Below are 20,096 nucleotides of genomic sequence, written 5' to 3'. Positions count from 1 at the left end.
GTTTTACAAGGATCTGGCATCTCTTTACCACCAGCCCTGCCTGGTGTTCCTCGTCAGCCATTTTGAGTTGTTTGTTCAGTGTGGGGTGACGGCTTGTTGTTCTTCGGACAAACAGGGATCAAGGCCGAGGTCTCGAAGAACTGCTCGAAAGACATTTCACTCCACCATTTTATAATTATGGGTCCACCACGAAGCAAATCTAGTCGTCTATTATCCGAAAGAAGGGAGAATCAAAATTGGTTTGTCAGTTTATCTTGACATGGCACGAGAGGTTTGGTCGGTTGGTTTTGACGACTGAGGAGAAGCTTGACAACAAACGCAGCGGAGAGAACCAGGCTCGGCTAAAAACAACTAAGCTTTTGCACACGAGAGATTATTTTAACGTTTGTCATTTGATAGCAGGTCATAAGGTTGCGGTTTCAGATTTCACTAGTTTGACACAATGATACTTGTGTTCCGATAGTTAGCCGTTACAGAAGTGAGCTAACTGAATTAGCCACGCCACGCACTTCTCATCTCTGCTAGCATAGCCAGCTAGTAAATACGGCACCGGGTAGAAAATGTAACTATCGGACAGTGACAACGCGTTAGCTAGCGAGGTGTCATAGAGGATCTCTTATTACTCTGACATGTAGCTGACGGTTAAGTGAACTTAACTTTGCAGTAGGTGACCTAGTGTGTGTGTGTGTCTGTGTGTGCAAAGCTTTGCTGGTCAGGTTTCGTTAGCTGGCGGGCACAGGAAAGCCCAAGGATGGTGAAGTACAACAGCGGGCCCACATCAACAACCCTTGGGTCAGATTTTTGGCCTTAAAGCCCAACATGTCGAGTAGTCTGTACCTTGTCCTTGCACCTGGTGCCAGCTCCTCCGGGCATCTTCGTTTCTCTGTCATGGTCGGCTTTCTCCCTTGTCACTCAGCTGTGCGTTACTGAGAGTTTAATGCATCAATATGAACACCAGTTACGTGTGTCATGGAAGAGACTCCAAAATCCACAATAGTCAGGACTAGAAAGAGTTTTTAAATACTAGAATAAGGTTGTGAAAATCCAGGGTACAAAAAAAACAAGGCTTTACTTCTGCATTTCCAAAACTTTCCAAAAGTTATTGGCATGGATTTCAGCAATTTTATCAGCTCTAAAATACTGGTTTGATATTTAGTTCTCACATAATTTTGTTGCTTTTCTGTTTATGAAAATTGGACTTTTTTTTTTCTTTGAAAAAATGGTGTGAGATATTCAGATTCGAATCATCAGGCCCCAGGTGTGCTATCTAATATTAATTTAAAGATGACTTGATTTCAATTTGGAAGATTTATCTTTTCTTAATTAGGTTTAGCGACGTTTACAATTAGTGGCAGATCTTTTTTCTTTCTTTAACTAGTCCAAAAAAAAAAAAAAAAACATAACTGAAATAGCATAGCCTGCATTCAGAAAGCCTTGAAAACTAAAAAGGTGATTGAGGGAATTAAGTCTTTACTATAAAACAATGGGAGACCCAAACTCTCGACGAAATCAAACCCGAAACCGACTCCGTGCCCAGCTGCGGAAGAAACGAGAATCCTTGGCTGACCAGTTTGACTTCAAAATCTACATTGCCTTCGTGTTTAAGGAAAAGGTGCTTGATGCATTGACCTAAGCTGAAATACTTATAAGTGCATTTAACAGTTCTTGTATTAATTTATTTATTTGTATATTTATTCCTTCAACTTTAATCATTTCCCAGAGCTCTCTTAGCTTTGGTTGTACCAGTTTTGGTATGACTTGGTAATTTGGCTCCCTAGTTAAAAGAAAAAGTAATATTAAATGCAAACCAATAAATATCTGCTAGCTTTATGTATCCAACGCTCTTGTATTTATGATTTGCCAAATTTAGAATTAGACAATATTTTGCAATAAACTAATTATTATCGATCATTATAGCATACCTGTTGTCAAATTTTGTCTTTTGAGCAGAAAAAGAAGTCTGCACTTTTTGAGGTAGCTGAAGTGGTACCTGTTATGACCAACAATTATGAAGAAAATATCCTCAAAGGAGTAAAGGATTCAAGCTACTCCTTAGAAAGTTCTTTGGAGCTTCTTCATAAAGATGTTGTGCAGTTGCATGCCCCTCGCTACCAATCTATGCGCAGGGTAAGAAATATTAAGCTTTGGGGCAATTTATTTTAATTATTTGATTAGGATAAAAAAATATTTTTAAACATGTGGGACTCCAGATTATTTACATGATTGTTTTGGGCACAATTCTAAAATGCACAGGAATTTGCAAATTATGACCTTTTTTTATTTTGTAAGGGGCTATTTGTGGTGCACCAAACTTGAAATAATCTTTACGCACACTCGATGGACAAAACTTGACTCTTTATTTCAATTGTCAGTCATGAAGTTTTAGTAACATGTTGTATTTTTAAATTTTTGTTTTATTTTGCTATTATGCTCACTATGAAAATGAAATTTTCAGCATGAATATTAGCACAGAATTGTCTGGGTTTTTTTTTGTTTGTTTGTTTGTTTTTAGAAAAAAGGAATTGTATTAATGACCATATGAAACATTATAATTCCATGGTCTCTTTCTATAGGATGTTATAGGTTGCACACAAGAGATGGACTTCATTCTTTGGCCCCGCAATGATATTGAGAAGATAGTGTGTCTTCTGTTCTCCAGATGGAAGGGAGCAGACCATGAACCCTTCAGGCCTGTTCAGGTGACTACTTGATATATGCTTTAGTAGTATTGATGTTTATAAGCTGTTAAGGGTTGCACTGGTTACATCTGCATGTGTTCTTTATCTTTTTGTTCATTTATTTGTTTAATGTTGTATTCAAAGGCCAAGTTTGAATTTCACCATGGGGACTATGAGAAGCAGTTTTTGCATGCTCTTGGCCGTAAGGACAAGGCTGGGATGGTGATGAACAACCCAAATCAGTCTGTGTTTCTTTTCTTGGACAGACAGCACTTGCAGGTCGGTTGTGTTCGGACAATGATAAAGTCTTAGAATATTTATGTACACCATTATCATTTTTAATGTTCATACTCTTTCTGCAGACTCCAAAAACAAAGGCCACAGTTTTCAAGTTGTGCAGCCTCTGCCTCTACCTGCCACAGGATCAGCTGACCTGTTGGGGGGTGGGAGACATCGAAGACCACCTCCGCCCATACTTGCCAGATTAGCAGAGACATAGAAGATTCCTGCCCCAGGTCACTGAAGCAAGTTGACCTCATACCCATCTCAGTTGAATAGAATTGCCCTTGTGCGTGGAACTCTCCTTTTTGTTAACCACTCATTTTCATTCTGAAGTTCATTTTAGTTCATTCTTATATCCCACCTACCAGACAGTTTTGGTTCGGTTCACCCATTTATCCTACCCTTAACCTGTCTGCCTTTATTTGAACTTGCACGAACATTGTTTTTGAGTGGTTGTTCTCTTGGAGCAGCACTGTCGACACCACCATTCACAGAAGGAACTCTTTAGTGGGGGAATATAGCAAAAGCAAACCAATGTCAGGAGTGCCTTAAATATGGGCCTCTTATGTTGGACTGATTCTGATATCAGTTTCATGAGTGGATAGTTGACATTGTCTTTATTGTTTTTGGGAGGATAGTTTTATTATTAATGACAATCAATGACCGGATTAAACAGCCTTCATAGTCAGCAAAATGTCTAAGTTTAGTAGGTGAACAATGCTTGGTAAAAATTGATTTGGGGTAGACATTGCTTCTTATTCTTTTCAACTGCCTGAGTTTTGCTGTACATTTTATTTTGTGTGTCGGTCCTTGCTTATTACCTGTTAAGCTCCTTCATGTTTTTGTTGTAATTTCTGGAAGAGTGATGCTTGGTGGGGGTTTAGATGTGAAGATGTGAATATGGACATTAGAAGAAGGTCTGCTGGGTGAATTCTAATGGCTTTTAATTTAATTTGTTTTTGGGTGTGGGTATTTGAAAACCAATGAGCCGTTTATGCACTATTCATTCATGCTACTGATACCTGATTTTGTTTGGTGGAAATTCATTAAGCAAATAATGCTTAAATCCATGTACCTAACAAGAATTACTGTGGAAAAATCCAGTGCACCATTACATTTAGTTTGCTTTTTTCCCCCTTATTTTCAACCCCCCTTTTGAGTACTAATAAACATAAGCTAGCTTTGTTGGGTAATAAAGCATAAAATCTACCTTTTCCTGTCTGTTGCAATCCTCTTTGAATCATAATCAGAGAGATCACCATGTTCATGATTTATTCATTTGTATTGATTTAATGCCACACTGCAGAAGATTTCCCAATACAGTGCAAGCTTTGAAAATCTCTTGTGGTGCTTTATTACATGCTCACATATGTTATATACAAATATTAGTTATTCCATATTTCTCAGATGTTATGTTGAGGATCAGCTGCCGAGGTGCTTTGTGTGTCTTCCTTGAGCGATGACTTTCCCATTTGCTTTGTTTATTAAATCAACAGTAGCAAATCCCAAAGTCCGTCCCTGCTTTAAAACCTGTGCGGTTATCAAGATGTCTTCTCCAATCTTGGCTGCATTCATATACCTGTCGATACAAAGAGGAAAAATCTTAGCAGAGAATTTCAACCCATTAAGTTTTCACTTAATGTGCACTTATGCGGTTCTGGAAACAACCGCTCTTAACCTTTATGTTTATGTTATAAACAGTACATCAGTCGGTGCTGTGGTCAGAACCTGCAGGGATCAATGACTTAATGACAATTATCACAAATACTTTATGGAAAGAAGAAGTCTCTCACCTTAACCTACAAGGTTTAACAATATGTTCTACATTAAGTACATGGAGCTGACAAACTGTAAAGTAACATAAAATACAATAGATATGGATGTAAGGAAAAACTTGGATGTGCAGCAATAGTAAAATATCAATGACAGCATATTGTGATGTGGTCTGACATTAGGACTACCCCATGTAAGAAGTCTTTAACAAGCCACTCTACATTAACCTGCGTAAACTACTATTAATACATGTCAAAACACTTTTTTTGCACAGAACACAGTTGTGAGAGTAAAAACTCCCTTTATTTTTCCTTAATTATTCCCGTTACACTAATCCCTTATACATAAAAGTTTAAAATGATAAACCAATTCTGACCAGCACAGAACATGAAGATTAAGAATGCTGATCTTTTTTTTGTAATAAAAACCCTTACGTGATGTTCATGTCGACGCTGACTCCAGGAGCTCCTCTCTCCGTGTACATGAGTGCTGCAGTAGAAATCACATCGACAAGCGTGGCGGTCAGTCCACCGTGTAGGGTCCCTCCTCGGTTAGTGTGCTCCTCTTCCACTTTCATCTGACACACTACTTTACCCGGACTGGCTGAAACCAACTCCACCTGTTTCACAGTCGGCACATAAACTCAAACTCTCTGCACCATAAATGGAACATTTTCATAGAAGAAATATCTGATTAACCTAAATCAATAAAGATAATCAAAAATGACATTTTGTTGCACTTGACTCACAGTTGTTTTTTTTCTCTTAAAAGATAACTTTTTTTCATTAATGTAATAATAATAGTTGGAAGATAAATAACAATAAAGCATTATTATTATCATTAACTTTAACATTATATATATATATATATATATATATATATATATATATATAAATAATTTTTATTTGTGCAGCATTATGTTGGTTGCAATAACAAAGAAACAAGATGAATAAGACAATCATTGTTATTTTTGTTTATTTATTTTTTGTTTGCTTACTTGCTTCAAAATTCATTTTAGTGAGCTGATACTTTATACTTACACATTTTATTTGCTGAACTTTTCCAACTATTTGCACTCATCAATTTATGTAAGAATTAACAAGTAAGGTTTTTTTAACTGGAAATACTTTGTTTGCAGTTATTTCCTTAATGTTTAGTCAAGAAATAATATCTTCTAAAAAGTACTTTTCTTGCGAGTATACAGTCTGTTATAAAAGTAAAAATATGAGAATATCTTTTGTACTAAGTTTGTAAATCAGGTCAGAAATAATGCATGTGTAAAATAAAGCTTCATAAACGTAGCCTAGTTATAGATGCAAGAAAGCTAAGTAAATAAAAAAGACAAAACTGAACAAGTGCATAATTTCCTCTTGTAGTTACTTGCTTAAAATGTTACTTTAAGAGTTGGGCTGGAAAATTAAACTTCAAGGTTGTTTTAAAGGATGAGGATGACTCTCACTCACCTTGTTTAAAACTCGGTCAAATCCAGGAGAGTCCAGCATGACCCGTAACACCTGTCTCAGCGAATTTACACATAAAGACGCCATTTTTTTCAGTTTACTTTCAAATATCAAACAAAGTGCAGTCCAGCTTTCATTAAGAGGATAATGAATCGAAGGAATGTCTTTCTACAAGACCACTTATCAAAATAAACATCTGTCAATGACGTTCTGTCTTTAGACGTTTTGTTTGACGCAACAGACGTTGATATGTACCCGAATAATGTTTAATGTAGCATGAAGTAGTTTAGCAATTAATGTTAGAGTAGAGTAAATATAAAACTAATAATAAACAAACAACTTGAAAGCGAGCTAAATGCAATTATTATGAAATGGAAAATTTACTTCCGTTCCGTCAACCAAATTTGCTCGTGTGGAAACATGAACTACTGCACCAGAATGTTTTTAAAGAATAAATTGCACAGAATTCATTTTTTGGATTTTCTGCAACATCTGGCTATTACAAACTCTCTTACAATTAAGAGAACATTTTAGTTCATTTTCCCCGCCATAAACAGAGCATGCATTTTGTATCCATGTATATCACTGTACTGGTTATTTCATTTCATGTTTATTTTATTTTCTTTTATGTAAAGCACTTTGAATTACCACTGTGTATGAAATGTGCTATACAAATAAACTTGCCTTGCCTTAAAGAAATGGTTATCTACTATAAATGTAGCCTGATTTTTAAATAAGATTTATATCACATATATATGTATATTTATATATACACTTTAAACAGCCAATGTTGAGATGTATCCACTACTCATGATCTGTAAACCTAATCGAAGGTGATCTTAATTGATGATTTTTTAAGGCTGTTACCTCTAAAATTAACTCCTCTGCAGCAGAGTTAAGTTTTGGTCTTCATGAAGGTTTTTTTTTTTTATGTGTGCAGGAAGTTTGAACATGCTTGAACATGCTTGGTGGGTTTCCTCCGGGTTCCCAGATTTCCTTCCACAATCCAATGACCTGCAGATTAGAGAAATTGGCGTTCCCAAATTGCCCAAGTGTGTGAGTGAGTGTGTGTATGTGTGTGTGCCCTATGATGGATTGGCACCCTGTCCAGGGTGTACCCTGCCTCGTGCCCCAAGTCTCCTGGGATAGGCTCCAGGCCCCCCTGCGACCCTAAATACAGGATAAGGCAGTATTGACGATGAGTAAGTGAGTGGGAAAACCATTTTTTAAAGTAAGTGCATTTCTCATGTGTTACACTGAAATATTGGGAAAAAAAGAAGCATTTCAATACTACATCAGAATTTAATCTTTTATTTATGTCACTTTTAAAGCTACTATTAATTCTGAGGAAAGCGCTTTAAGCTGGTCAGGGTCGTGGTGGAGCCCGAGTCTACCCTGGGAACACTGGATGCGAGGTGGCAATACATCCTTGATGAGATACCAGTTCTTTGTAAGAAACTACACAAACATTCACACCTAGAGGCAATTTAACTTTGCCCATTCACCTTCAAGGAGTTGGAAACAAACTGAAAAGGGGAAAAAAATTCTACATGGACAGAGAAATAACAAAAAACTTCATCTGTGCAACACCACACTGCGCTGTGTCAGCTTTTTAAAAAAGTGTATAACAAAATGAAACACAAAACATACGAGTTAGTTTTATATTTAATATATGCTTAATATTAAATATTTTACATTAATATGGTTTTATAGTGCAAAGCATTTATATAGACATTTCATTTAAGTTGGTGCCATGAAGAAAGCAGTCAGTGATCAATCAATTAGACCAAACTGGTTCAGAACTATTCAAGCTTTAAAGGTAACTTAAGTTATTATTTTTTTTCTTTATAAGTAAGACTGAACATTAAAATGATTTTAAAATAAAGTCTGAAATATTAATAAAGGTTTGTAAACTATTTCAAATTCTGTACATAAGGCCCATTTCCTCTACTACTACACTGTGAACCATGTTTTATGGCCCTCGTTAAATATTTAATCTTCCTCCTTTAGTACATTTAAATCTGATTACTAATGCTAATGTAAACTACTTTATATTTGCATTTAGCTATAATCCATCACAATTCAGTCTGCCAGGATAAAGGAGTCCAGGTCAAATTCTGGAACTGAGAATGGCAGCTCTGAAATCACATCATCCAAGCAGTCAGGTGGTACTATGGAAATAAGAGACAACAATAAATTTACTTGACAGTTTAGTCTAATAAGTGTATTATCTAATGACAGAGGAAACCAAAATATGATGCAGGCAAAAATGATAGAAGAAATGACTAGCTGCCAAAAGATTAGTAAATCATGTATGACCTGCACAACTGATGCTGGGAAAACTACAGGACACATCACTGTAAGTCGGGGTTGGTGAGTTCCTGAGGTGCTCAATATCACACAGGTGTTTCCCCTCTACATCCTGACATTTGGAGTCAGAATTCCTGTTGACCTTTTGGAGTTGGCCAAGCTGTGTAACAAATGGAATGGAATGAAAAAAATTAAGTAGAACACTTCTGCAGAGTCTAATCAGTAGTTAGTAAGCTACAAATACACAAAACACCATTGCTCCGTCTACCTTCTGTGAGAGAGCTTCTGTCTGGCTTGGTGTCAGCTGAAGGCCAGTGTAGGATTTCTGTAAAGTAAAATAAAGAATAACCAACAAAACTAAGTTACACCAAGGGTCTTACTTTGTACTTTGCAAGTCTATTAGCCTGGGATCCTTTACAGGGTCAAACAATGACATTTTCTACTATACAAAATTAGAAAAAACTGTATTTAAAACTATCCCATTTAGAGGACTTTGAGATCGTGGAACTGAAAAGCAATGCGAAACCATGGCATTACACTCCAATCAGAACGAAACTAATCAATCATATAAGGGTAAAATTCCACAGATTTGTACAAGTCGGTTTTTAGACACTACACACATTCAAATTTAGTTCAACATGAAATTGAGTATTTATTAAAAATGCCTTAAAAACTTTCTTTTGGCTGCTCCCGTCAAGGGGTCGCCACAGAGTACCATCTGATCCAATGCCATATTATTGTAATATATATATATATGGGTATAATAAAAAGTATTTAACCAATCTGCCATAACATCACAAACATAAACATTAAAACCATCTAGGTTTTGAGCTCCCCTTTTGCACCCGGGGCAGCTCTGGCCCCTCAGGGCAGCTCTGGCCCCTCAGGGCATAGCTCTACAGGGCCTCTGGGGGGTGCTGTGGAGTCTTGCATCAGGACATCAGCAGCAGATGCTTTGGGGGCTGTGGATTGGCTGGCCTTTGGTCCCTACAGGCATCGGTGAGCCTTGGGTGCCCATGATTCTGTCACTAGTTTACTGGAATATAATTGGGCATCAATGTTGTTCAGTTCACTTGTTAGTGGTCATAACGTTATGACTGATTGGTGCTTCTAGCTCTAGTGATCTATGTTTTTATATTCAGAATCTTTCTAGATCTGTGTAAGAACCCTGTGCATACATTAAGTTAACATTTAATCATTATTTTTCAATTAAACTGATATTTTTTAATTGGGCACAAAACTGCAAAATTGCCCAGTTTACAGATTAAGAAGAACGATGTGCAGCACTCACATTGTGAAGCCCGAATTCATTATCCAGTGAACTGGTTGAAGCCATTTTACTAAACTGGAGCTCTTTCTCAGAATGGACTGGTTTAGAGCTGTGAGCTCTCTCTCTTTCAGTTTCTTGGACCAGCTTCTTGGACTGAAGTTTTGGCCGTTCTTTCAAATGCATATGCGTCTCAAAAGATCTTTGTATTTTAATATTAGAGGGGTCTTGATGATTTAATAGATCGTTCCATGATTCATCTTGAGCTGCCAAGACAGTGGGATGGTGAAGAGGTTGCTGGTACTGAGGATCTTCATCTTTATTTCGGTAGTGTAACTGGTTCTGGTTTATGAGTTGTAGCTGGTGATTGCCACATTGGTTGAGTTGCTGGTATTGCTGTTGATGCTGTGGTGGAAATTGCTGTGCATGTTGGGGTAAATATCGTGGAGTCAATGCACAGTCTATAGGTTGCTGCTGCGATTGTTGATCACTTTGAGTCTGTTGGTACTGCTGTGGTGCAGTTGGTGTTTGTTTGTCTAGCTGTTGCTGGGGTGTGTGGTGATATGAACTCTGCATGTTGTCATGTGTTTGACATTGTGGGTTTAAATGCTGCATAAAATGTGGTTGTGGTTTACACTGAGAGCTTAACAGCTTTGGGTCTTGCTGTTGGCACCATCTGGGGCTTTGTCTGCACTGATCCCATCCCTCGGAATGATGAAGCTGCCAAGACGGAGAAGAATTATGAACCTTAGGAGTTCCTGTTAGAGGAAACTGACTGTAAGGATATGGTGGTGGCTTAACCTCTTGTCTTCCTTTCGTGCTGTTTAATGCAATACCCTGTGAGAACATCCGAACCAGAGACAGTGATAAAACAGTTTACATAAAATTAGTCAAATTCTCACACAAAATATGATGGACCAAAAACATATAAAATACATGAAATAAACACTACATAATATAATTCTGCATGCTGATATTTAAAGTTAAGTAAATAAAAATCAAACATGAGATCAAGTTAACCTATAAATAATTTTGTAATGATCCAGAATGATTCAATATAAATCATTTTTTACCCTCTTTTAGTACCTTAATTGACCTATATTTTTGTTTCTTTTGAACAACGATAGATGACTATTCTGTTAATTGCTTTAATTGTTAAACCACCAGTTAGAATTTGTCAGGTCAACAGACACAAATCTTACCTGGTTAATGCAGGAGAGTGTAGGAGACAGAGTCGGTTGTTGCCAAAGAGGTTCTTCACCACTGGGCAGCATTAATGGGCTAATCTGGCTTCTCCTGACTGATGAAGTTGTATTTGACAGAGTTACCTGCCCACTAGTACGCGGTGAGCAGGATAGAGACGATGAGGAGCAAGAGCGAGATCCACCGATCCCACTACTGTAACTGCTAGCCATTGATCGGAAAGACTGGTTACTCAGAGACGAGCTGCTAAAGGAGGACTGCAGAGACTGGCTACTAAGGGAGGACTTCAGAGACGAGCTGCTTAGTGATGTGCACAGGGACGTGGAGCTTAGAGAGTCATGTAGCGAGGGGCTGCTAAGCATCACCTGGAGATTAGGGTTGCTGAGAGATGACTGAAGCGACGGATTACTGATCATTGCCTGGAGAGATGATGACAAACCTGAGGAAAGAAGAAACAAGCAGCAGTGAGTCCAGTTAACTAAGAGGTTCACTTGTTTAGTTCACTTCAGTAAAATGTCTGAACATTGGGTCGAATCAGGAAATTTACAAATCACACTTTTAATGTGTACATTAGTGAATAAAACATTAAATATTCCAAATTGAGAAATGGAGTTCAGTTATCATACTGGGCAGGGAAAAATCACTGTCAGTTGAGACTTCATGTGAGGCACTGCTGGGTAGGTGGTGCATGTCGGTGGCGCCGCTAGTTGGGTTGGTGTTAATCTGGGGTTGCAATTTTGAAGCCTCGGTTGCTGCAGATGGTAGACACAGACTGGAGAGGTCTGGCAGAGAGCCACTTATGCTGAGGAAAGAGTAAGCAGATAGGAAATTAATGTGAGGATAAAGTTGTCTAACACCCATCTAGCCGCCCCCCCAAAGCCCCCCTCCTCATAAATGTTTAAATGTATTTTTTTCTGGAGGTTCTTTAGTTATTTAGACTTAATAGCAGAATTAATGGTGACTGTCCAGTTCAATATGATTTTAATTCAAAGTGCTGCATATAAAACACCCTGCATCACTTATGCCTAGTAAATGTGGATTTACTGCGTTTTGTCAACTAACTAAGGAATAAAAAACAACAAGGCAAACTGCTATAGAAAATAAGAAGAATTACTGTCACACCGCAAAGTTGATAATCTCTTTAGAAAACTAAAATGTCCCATAGTGTTTTATTACTCAGCAGCAGGTTTTCAACAATTCCAATGATTACTGAGCATGACATCGCACATTTTCCTCCATTTACACTTACATACAAGTGAAACAAGTTCCTGTTATGACTTTATACGTGTAGTTCCTATATACACTTTATCATGGTATTGTAGCTATATACAGTTGCTTCCTTGCCCATGTCTTTTATATCTCTCTCAAAGATAATAAGACAAATATTCAGCTCGTTAGTTATGGATAACTTCCATAAACTTTCCTGTGGTGAAAGAAGTCAAGGAACAGCTGACTGAAATTCTTTATTAACTGCTTAAAAGGCTGGGGTCAGGGCATTGGGAGGGAACTGAACTCAGGCCTTCTGCATGGCAGACGAGAAGCCTCACACTGAGCTACCTTAAATGCTAAACAAGGATTACAGAAAGCTTTTGTGATTTGTTTAACAGTCAGCTCTATGATCATTGCTGCTGTAATAGACAATGAATGCGAATAATCAGATTGCGTGATATAATGTATGGGAATAAACAATGCATAGACTGATCATCCATAACATTAACACCTGGGCATATAAATAACATTAACACTGATTATTAATTATATAGCAGTAAACTGGTGACAGGACTATGGCCACCCAGCCTCCAAACTCCCCAGATCCCAATCCAATCGCGTACCCATGGGATGCACTGGATAAACAAGTCTGATCCATCGAGGCCCTACCCCACAACCCACAGCACCCAAAGGATCCACTGCCAAAAGTCCTGGTGCCAGACACCATAGCACACCCTCAGAGGTCTTTTGGAGTCAGAGCTGCCCAGGCAGCACATAGAGAACTTGCACAATACTGGATATAATTTTTTGCGTTGTAATGTTATGGCTGACTGGTGTAAATCTTTTAGGAAGTATGAACTGCACTGCGAAATTTCTACAGCAACAATATGTTCTACTGTACATAGTAAGCATGTACAGTGTCTAGAATTATTTTGAGCAATCTTTCCACTCAGTACTTAATTCTAATGAAACAGGTCTTACTGATTTCCAGGAGTGTCACAAGCAGATAATGCTGACGGTATCTGTAAAATAATAGGTAATACAATAAAGTTAAACAATTATTTTATACTATGATAGCTATTCAAGCATTTTAAATTGTGAGATCATCTGCATGAAGACAAACACCTTCTGAAATTTAGGAGTCCTTCCTTCCTCCTGGATGTTCTCTTCAATCAAAGGTACTGGTGGTGAAAAGAGCTGGGTTCCTTTAAAAAAAATTATCATCAAGTATTACAATGTAAGTAAAGAAATGTGTTGTGGTCATTAAAACAAAGCTAGAATTAAAAATGTAACTACAAAATATCATTGTTAAAATCTAAAAATTGGATTTAAATTCAAGCATCTAGCAGACGTTTATGTCCAGACGGCCAAAACACAGAATTGGTGCTGATTTTATTTTAATTATTTTTTATGTTATACATACAATACAAAAAACAAGCTATTTCTGAGGTTTATGCAACATGGATGTGACCAGTCTCGCTTCCCTAAAAATTTCAAGTTGCTAACTTCTGGTTTTGGAGACATGATTTTATATGTGACCCAAAATTGGCCATTTTTCAGAGTTATACTGTCTCGCTTCGAACTATAACAATTTAAAATGCTACTTAGTACTGAAATAGTACTGAAATTTGTGTAAAAAAAGCATAAAAATCTGTAGTGTCCGTAACCATGTCAAGCTCGTTTCAATATCTTAACAATTTATCATTTTGGAATGACGCACTTTTTCAGGTTTATGTCTTTTTGTGAAACTTAATTTAGCCAAAAGAGTTACGGAAAGTTACGGACATTACATAAAAAGGCATGAAACTGTGTTTAGCAGTTCTTTTAAATCTGATTACAAAAAATGAAGCCTGGATCAGGATATAAGAAGCATGGTGAAAATGGTGTAACATGATTTTATCTGAAAATTCACTTTTTCACCAAGGTGGCACTTTTTAGCACTAATACCAGGTTTTGACCGTGAGCGTCTTCGAAAACACACAGAGTTGAACGTGTAGTAAAGCTGAGCATCTAGCAAATCTGTTGAAATTCATAACCCAAAAGAAAAGTACCCTGATGTAGATGTAAGTTAGCATGAAGGTGTGTACTTTTAAACCATGGTGCATAGATAAACAACAGTGCAGAGCCTGCTGACACCTGGAGTGACAAGCCAAGAGGTCTGACTTATTTCTTACAGCAGCAGGGGGTTCATGTGAAAGAATATTGGGAGGGTTAATAATAAGCCATAAGCCCTAATTGCCATGAGCAATAAGCCATGAGCCCTAATTGCTGAATCCAGTTATTTTAGAACAAGATGCACCTATTATTATACAACCCCTGTATCTCTCCAGTAGGTGAACCACTCCAAATTAAAAGTCTTCAAATCTCGAATTTCACATCATGATAAGAAAACAGCATTTTTAAAAGTAACACTGACCAGTTTTTTTGAAGCATCCAGTCAAGACCTGTTCAGGATTCGGGTCACCGGTGCAGGTCATCCTCACGCTGGTGTGAAGGGCAGAGTCTGAGCGAGTCCTGAACAAAAAGACGCGAGTCAAAAATGGTGCCTAAGGGGTCCAGAACAGAGTGTATATATACACCACTCAGATTTGTGCTCACCTACTAAGGGCCGTCATCGGAGTCTGGTCCATCTGGCTTTTTTCATTTGCAGATCTGACGAACCAGTTCCTTCAGAAAGAACACAGAGGGAAAAAAAAGATACAACAACAAATTGTGAGCTGAATGTGTCGGTACATGTTGAGGATGTGGTAAAGCATTTTGATAATGGTAAAAAGACTTAAAATCAATTTGGTAATAATTGTACCGCCGCCAGCTGGGGCCTGATGGAGGAGACAAGTGGACAGAGAGATAGGGGGCGCTGTCAATCTGTAAACTGCCGTTAAGGTGATCATCCTGAATTGTGACTGTAGTCAGAAAGCTATGTGGCTTTCATGGGGTACTAGCAGATTATGGATAAATTTTACAGCAAAGGATACATGTCTCCTGTTTGGCCGGCCATAGATGCTAGGTCTGTGATCTCTCTGGCCATGTTCTGTCCTCACATGGTGCTGCTGGGTGACATTGTAATCTGGATTAGACAGGAACTGGCTCTATATGTTGGCAAACAGAACAGAGAGTAAGGTGCTGGATAGTCAACAGAAAGCAAACAAAAGACCAACAAAAGAAAAAAGATTATTACGATAATAAAGTGATGGTTAGACAATCATGTATTTACAACACATCAATCATGATTTTGTTAATATGCAACTATAATACAAATACATTGAGAGTCAAGTCTTTCTTTAAACTCAAGAGTATTCTTTAACTTTAATATCTGTGGATGTAATGGAATATGATTCAGCATCAATGTTTAAAGCATAAATACTCGCCTGATTTCCGGTTTGACATGCTGATATCTGACTGACATTTGGCAGGGATCCTCCATAATATGATGCCAAGCTCCTCGCCTGACGGACTTTCTGAGCCTGAACCTGCGGTTTGAGTGAGTGGAGATATGTTATACATTGCAATCCTTGTTATAACACAAAATGCATCAAATGCCTGAAGCACATGCACATTTTGGTCGATGAGCTCCCTATAGCTTATCTTGTTTCAAATATTGTCTTAGGCAAGGCACATGTTAATATTTTTTTTTAATCCACCCCAAACAACAGTTTAATTAACCATACATATGCATGTGTGAAAGCATACCTGCATATATGTATGTGCATACATACATATGTATATGCAGGTATACTTTCACACTGGTTACCAGTTTCTACATTATGATTCCAGTGAGAATCCATCTCTTCCTAAAATAAAATGCAGCGGTGCTAACTTCTCCTGGGAATAATGAAAATACAGCACCAAATAACAAACTCACAACACACACTAAAAATATCACAAATATTTACATTTGGTAAAGCATACATACCGTCTTAAACATAATACTAAAATGTAAATTATTAGTATTAATAGGTTAAAGTTAAATTATTAGTTTCAGGTTAAAGTACATACATTGGGCCATTAAGGCAACATGTCTTTTAAGCTTCATTGTAGAAAATATCTGTATTAAATAAGTAACACAACAAAAGTAAAAAATAAATTGTATGGGTTATTGTACAGAAAAAATGGAATTTGGGCCTGCAATGTATTTCTTCTTTGACATCCAGATCTTCTTTAATAGCAATAATTTCCTTTTAACCTTTATGAATCCACAAAAAGTATAGCTTAATGCATTTTTTGGATACATTTAATAACTTGTGTTACTTCTCTTCTTGGTAACATCAATGACAATTTAGAGAAAAATCATTCAATTAAAAATTTTTACAAAATGCTTCTATGTGTAAAACTACATGGTTTTTCAATATGTATTATTATTATTTGTATTAGATTGTATTATTGGATGTGATCAATTTTTATGTTCAGTGTTGACAGTTATGATTATAAAATGATTAACATCAATTATGGACTTAAAAGCTTCGCATAAAACTGCTAAATAAATGATGCCATTTCTAAAAAGTAAAGAGAAACACCCTTATATAGCTTTTGCATTTGTCCAGTGCTCTTCATCTAGTGACCTCCGACACAAAAACAACTTTAAATTGTCAAATGTATTTCAAAATAAAACTCGTTTTGTGTAAAATAAACACCAATTACATAGTTTGGGGTGACTGATATTTATGTCACATCATTAATTATATTCACTTATTTTATATTATGTTGATGTTATTGTGGATATGATTTATTTCATGAAAAAAAATCTTGTCATATAAAGGTACTGCATATGGTCCCACTTCCATGTATGGTCATACTGTAGTGACAAGATTTGTCCTTGAACTTGGCATTTAAAAAAAAAAATGCTATGATTAAATAATGAACAATAAAGTTCAGTTCTAAACATGTGTATGTTATGTATCTGAACATGGGTCTGTCATGTTAATAAAAAAATCGGAATCAGTAAAAAACTAAGTGACAGCACTTTGTGTCATTTTTTTAATAAAAGAAAAAAAATCAAACTTAAAGGGGGTAGTTTCAAACAAATACCAAAATAAGTAAGAAATTACTAACGTTAACATTAACTATGTGTTAAAAGGTAGATATAAATATGAATGTTGACATATTTAAACCAGTTTTAAATCACATTTCTAAGTTGAGATTATTTTTATTATTATTAATAATATTACCCTTAGCCCTTAGCCTTAGCGTGTCAGGATGGCCAAGCGGTCTAAGGCGCTGCGTTCAGGTCGCAGTCTCCCCAGGAGGCGTGGGTTCGGATCCCACTTCTGACAAGAGCCCCTTCTCTTTGGGGGGCAGTGGTGGCTCAGTCGGTTAAGGCTGTGGGTTACTGGGTTACTGATCGGAAGGTCGGGGGTTCGAACCCCAGCATCGCCAAGTTGCCACTGTTGAGCCCTTGAGCAAGGCCCTTAACCCTATGTGCTCCAGGGGCGCTGTAAAACTGGCTGACCCCAGTTTCCTAATTGGGATATGCGAAAATTGAGCAATTTTCCTCTGGAATAAAGTTCTAATTATGATGTTAATATTTTCCTTATAATAATGTGCATTTTAAGCTGCACGGTGGTGTAGTGGTTAGCACTGTCGCCTTGCACCTCCAGGGTCCAGGTTCGATTCCCGGCCAGGCTCGATTCCCGTCTCTGTGTGCATGGAGTTTGCATGTTCTCCCCGTGCTTGCTGGGTTTCCTCCCTTAGGTTGATGTGTGTGAATGTGTGTGTGTGCCCTGCAATGGATTGGCACCCTGTCCAGGGTGTACCCCGCCTCCTGGAATAGACTCCAGGTCCCCGCGACCATGAATACAGGATAAAGCGGTATAGAAGATGAGTGAGTGAGTAATGTCACATAACAGTAAAGTCACTAACCCCTCAGTTTAATTCCTGACCATTTTCAGTTAGCATAAGATAAGTTTTCTCGCAGCATATTTCAAGTTTCAAAGTAATAAAAAACTTTTTAAAGTTGCAGGATGGACTGTGCCGATGCAGTGTGTAATGTAACTCCGCTGTTATCCGTGCCACATTAGGCAGAGTGTGTGAGAGCAGATTTCAGGCCTTGACTCACCCTGGTGGAGGTGATGTCCATCATGACCTCCTGGAAGGCGGCTATATCTTCGGCTTGCCGCTGAATCTGCAGGGCGATCTTCTCGCTGAATTTGCGGGGGTTGCAGCTTAAAGCCGCGCCGCCTGAGCCGCTCCACTGCCCGCGTCCTGCAGCTCCTGCCAGACTCATTATTATACTGCGCTCTGCTGAAAAGTTGCCTTCCCGTTATCCAACATGGACATTGGACTCGAGAGAGAAACACTGTAGAGATTACGGAGAAATGCATTGTGGGAGGTGGAGTTGAAGAGAAAACAACAAACGAGCTTCTGAAACTACAAGTTGTTGAGCCGGGTTGCCAAGTCCACTTGCAATTCAAATTCACTCGTCGTCGTCGGTACAGAGTAGTAAGTAAGCACATTTATTAATAGACAAAGCAGCTTTACAGAACTGTTAACGTGTTCGGATTTTAATTTTATTACGATAGGTTTATCTCTGATGAGAAAACCAGAGGAGACGGTGAGAAGCAAAAGCTCTCTGAGACGACATGAAAAAGAAACCTTTCCCGAGTGACACATTATAAATAACACCCGTCTACTGTATAATTGTGTGCTATATAAATGAAATTGTGTAACCAGGAATTGCATTATATTTTGAAATATAAAAAAAATATTTATTTGGAATATTTTGTTTAGGGGCAGCATGGTGGCGGACTGGTTATATTTAGGCATTTGGCAGACGCTCTTTTCCAGAGCAACTTACATTTTTATCTCATTACACATCTGAGCAGTTGAGGGTTAAGAGCCTTGCTCAAGGGCCCAGCAGTGGCAACTTGGTGGTTGTGGGGTTTGAACCTGGGATCTTCCGAACCAAGTAGTCCAATGCCTTAACCACTGAGCTACCCCTGGTTAGCACCCAGTGTAAGTAACTATCTTACTAGTAGTAACCAGTGTAAGCATCTATCCAATGACAGAAACTTTAAAGCACTTTTTGTAAGCCGCTCTGGATAGGAGCGTCAAAATCTTTAGGGCCAAGGGGTTCGATTCATGCATCGGGTCTGTGTTCGTAGTGTTTGCAGGTTTCCCCCATGCTTGGTTGGTTTCCTGCAGGTACTCTGGTTTCCTCCCACTGAGATGCTGATTAGGTTAATTGAAATTCTCAAAATGCCTGTAGTGTGTGTGCCCTGTGATGGATTGCACCCCTCCTCTTGCCCTAAGTCTCCAGGACCCCCACGACCCTGTAAGTTCCAGCAAGTGTTATAGAAGATGAATGAATAAATGGATTTTTATTGAGAATATCATCACTAATGGAGACTTGAGTGCAAAAATGTTCAAGACAATCTCAGTCTTAAGCCATTGTGGCAAAACTGTTTTATTAGGGGTTAATTGATATGATTTTTTTCAGAGTTAATTCCGATCCTGATTACTGTAACGAAGAAGACAGAAAACAGATATTTAAAACTAATATGCATTTGCAGCAAACATTTTAATATAAATAGAAATAGAAATAACACAAGCTCCCACACATGTTGTTGAAATAGCTTTATCTATGTATTTAATTGAAGGAGTACATTTTAATATTATCCTAAAATAAAAATGTGAAGGAAGAAAGCTCCCAGAAGCATTTCTTATAAAGTTTAATGTCAAAAATTTTTATATCAGTAAATAAAATAGCTGAAACCAGAACGTTTGTAAGTTTAATATAAAAATAGGCTTATAATTTAACACACACACAAATAAATAAATAAATAAATAAATAAATAAAAATAATAATAATAATAAACTGAAATTAAAGTAGTAGATCTTGTACTGAAATTTGAGTCCAACTAATAGTCCCAATTCAACAGTGCTTTTGTGGTGCAGGAAGCACAGTTGCTCTCCAGCTTC

At 37.6% G+C, this 20,096-nt stretch overlaps 3 protein-coding genes and 1 non-coding gene across 4 annotated transcripts; 2 read left to right on the top strand and 2 right to left on the bottom strand.

Moving 5' to 3' along the window:
- Positions 1 to 59: 59 nt before the first annotated feature.
- Positions 60 to 4,298, top strand: c3h6orf62 (chromosome 3 C6orf62 homolog). Its single transcript, XM_053492654.1, has 5 exons — positions 60 to 1,612; positions 1,951 to 2,127; positions 2,574 to 2,699; positions 2,823 to 2,957; positions 3,041 to 4,298. Exons 1-5 carry the CDS (start codon positions 1,484 to 1,486, stop codon positions 3,164 to 3,166), a joined length of 693 nt encoding a protein of 230 aa, XP_053348629.1. The 5' UTR covers positions 60 to 1,483; the 3' UTR covers positions 3,167 to 4,298.
- Positions 4,291 to 6,498, bottom strand: acot13 (acyl-CoA thioesterase 13). The gene is made up of 3 exons (XM_053492655.1): positions 6,197 to 6,498; positions 5,168 to 5,352; positions 4,291 to 4,539 (listed from the first exon to the last, which is right to left on the bottom strand). Exons 1-3 carry the CDS (start codon positions 6,278 to 6,280, stop codon positions 4,383 to 4,385), a joined length of 426 nt encoding a protein of 141 aa, XP_053348630.1. The 5' UTR covers positions 6,281 to 6,498; the 3' UTR covers positions 4,291 to 4,382.
- A 1,342-nt stretch (positions 6,499 to 7,840) lies between these two features.
- Positions 7,841 to 18,483, bottom strand: crtc2 (CREB regulated transcription coactivator 2). The gene is made up of 14 exons (XM_053491315.1): positions 18,235 to 18,483; positions 15,551 to 15,652; positions 15,158 to 15,271; positions 14,986 to 15,047; positions 14,781 to 14,849; positions 14,599 to 14,696; positions 13,308 to 13,387; positions 13,164 to 13,204; positions 11,600 to 11,775; positions 10,973 to 11,412; positions 9,795 to 10,607; positions 8,772 to 8,828; positions 8,513 to 8,663; positions 7,841 to 8,364 (listed from the first exon to the last, which is right to left on the bottom strand). The coding sequence occupies exons 1-14, from the start codon at positions 18,400 to 18,402 to the stop codon at positions 8,276 to 8,278; spliced, it is 2,460 nt and encodes an 819-aa protein (XP_053347290.1). The 5' UTR covers positions 18,403 to 18,483; the 3' UTR covers positions 7,841 to 8,275.
- Positions 17,370 to 17,452, top strand: trnal-cag (transfer RNA leucine (anticodon CAG)). Its single transcript has one exon. It is a non-coding gene; the product is annotated as a tRNA-Leu (tRNA).
- Positions 18,484 to 20,096: the final 1,613 nt, after the last annotated feature.

The sequence above is a fragment of the Clarias gariepinus genome, chromosome 3 (assembly GCF_024256425.1).
Source record: "Clarias gariepinus isolate MV-2021 ecotype Netherlands chromosome 3, CGAR_prim_01v2, whole genome shotgun sequence".
NCBI lineage: Eukaryota > Metazoa > Chordata > Actinopteri > Siluriformes > Clariidae > Clarias > Clarias gariepinus.
Note: the sequence above shows the minus strand (reverse complement) of the source record. Positions and strands in the feature narration are given on the sequence as shown.

Coding starts and splice junctions, on each gene's coding strand:
- crtc2 (XM_053491315.1), bottom strand. CDS start 18,402: ATGAGTCTGGCAGGAGCTGCAGGACGCGGGCAGTGGAGCGGCTCAGGC. Junction 15,272..15,550: donor CATGTCAAACCGGAAATCAG/GCGAGTATTTAT, acceptor GCCAACATATAG/AGCCAGTTCCTGTCTAATCC. Junction 11,776..13,163: donor TGTGACACTCCTGGAAATCA/GTAAGACCTGTT, acceptor CTCTTTCCTCAG/CATAAGTGGCTCTCTGCCAG.
- acot13 (XM_053492655.1), bottom strand. CDS start 6,280: ATGGCGTCTTTATGTGTAAATTCGCTGAGACAGGTGTTACGGGTCATG. Junction 5,353..6,196: donor TTGACCGAGTTTTAAACAAG/GTGAGTGAGAGT, acceptor ACTGTGAAACAG/GTGGAGTTGGTTTCAGCCAG. Junction 4,540..5,167: donor AGCGTCGACATGAACATCAC/GTAAGGGTTTTT, acceptor TTGTATCGACAG/GTATATGAATGCAGCCAAGA.
- c3h6orf62 (XM_053492654.1), top strand. CDS start 1,484: ATGGGAGACCCAAACTCTCGACGAAATCAAACCCGAAACCGACTCCGT. Junction 2,128..2,573: donor GCTACCAATCTATGCGCAGG/GTAAGAAATATT, acceptor CTCTTTCTATAG/GATGTTATAGGTTGCACACA. Junction 2,958..3,040: donor TGGACAGACAGCACTTGCAG/GTCGGTTGTGTT, acceptor CTCTTTCTGCAG/ACTCCAAAAACAAAGGCCAC.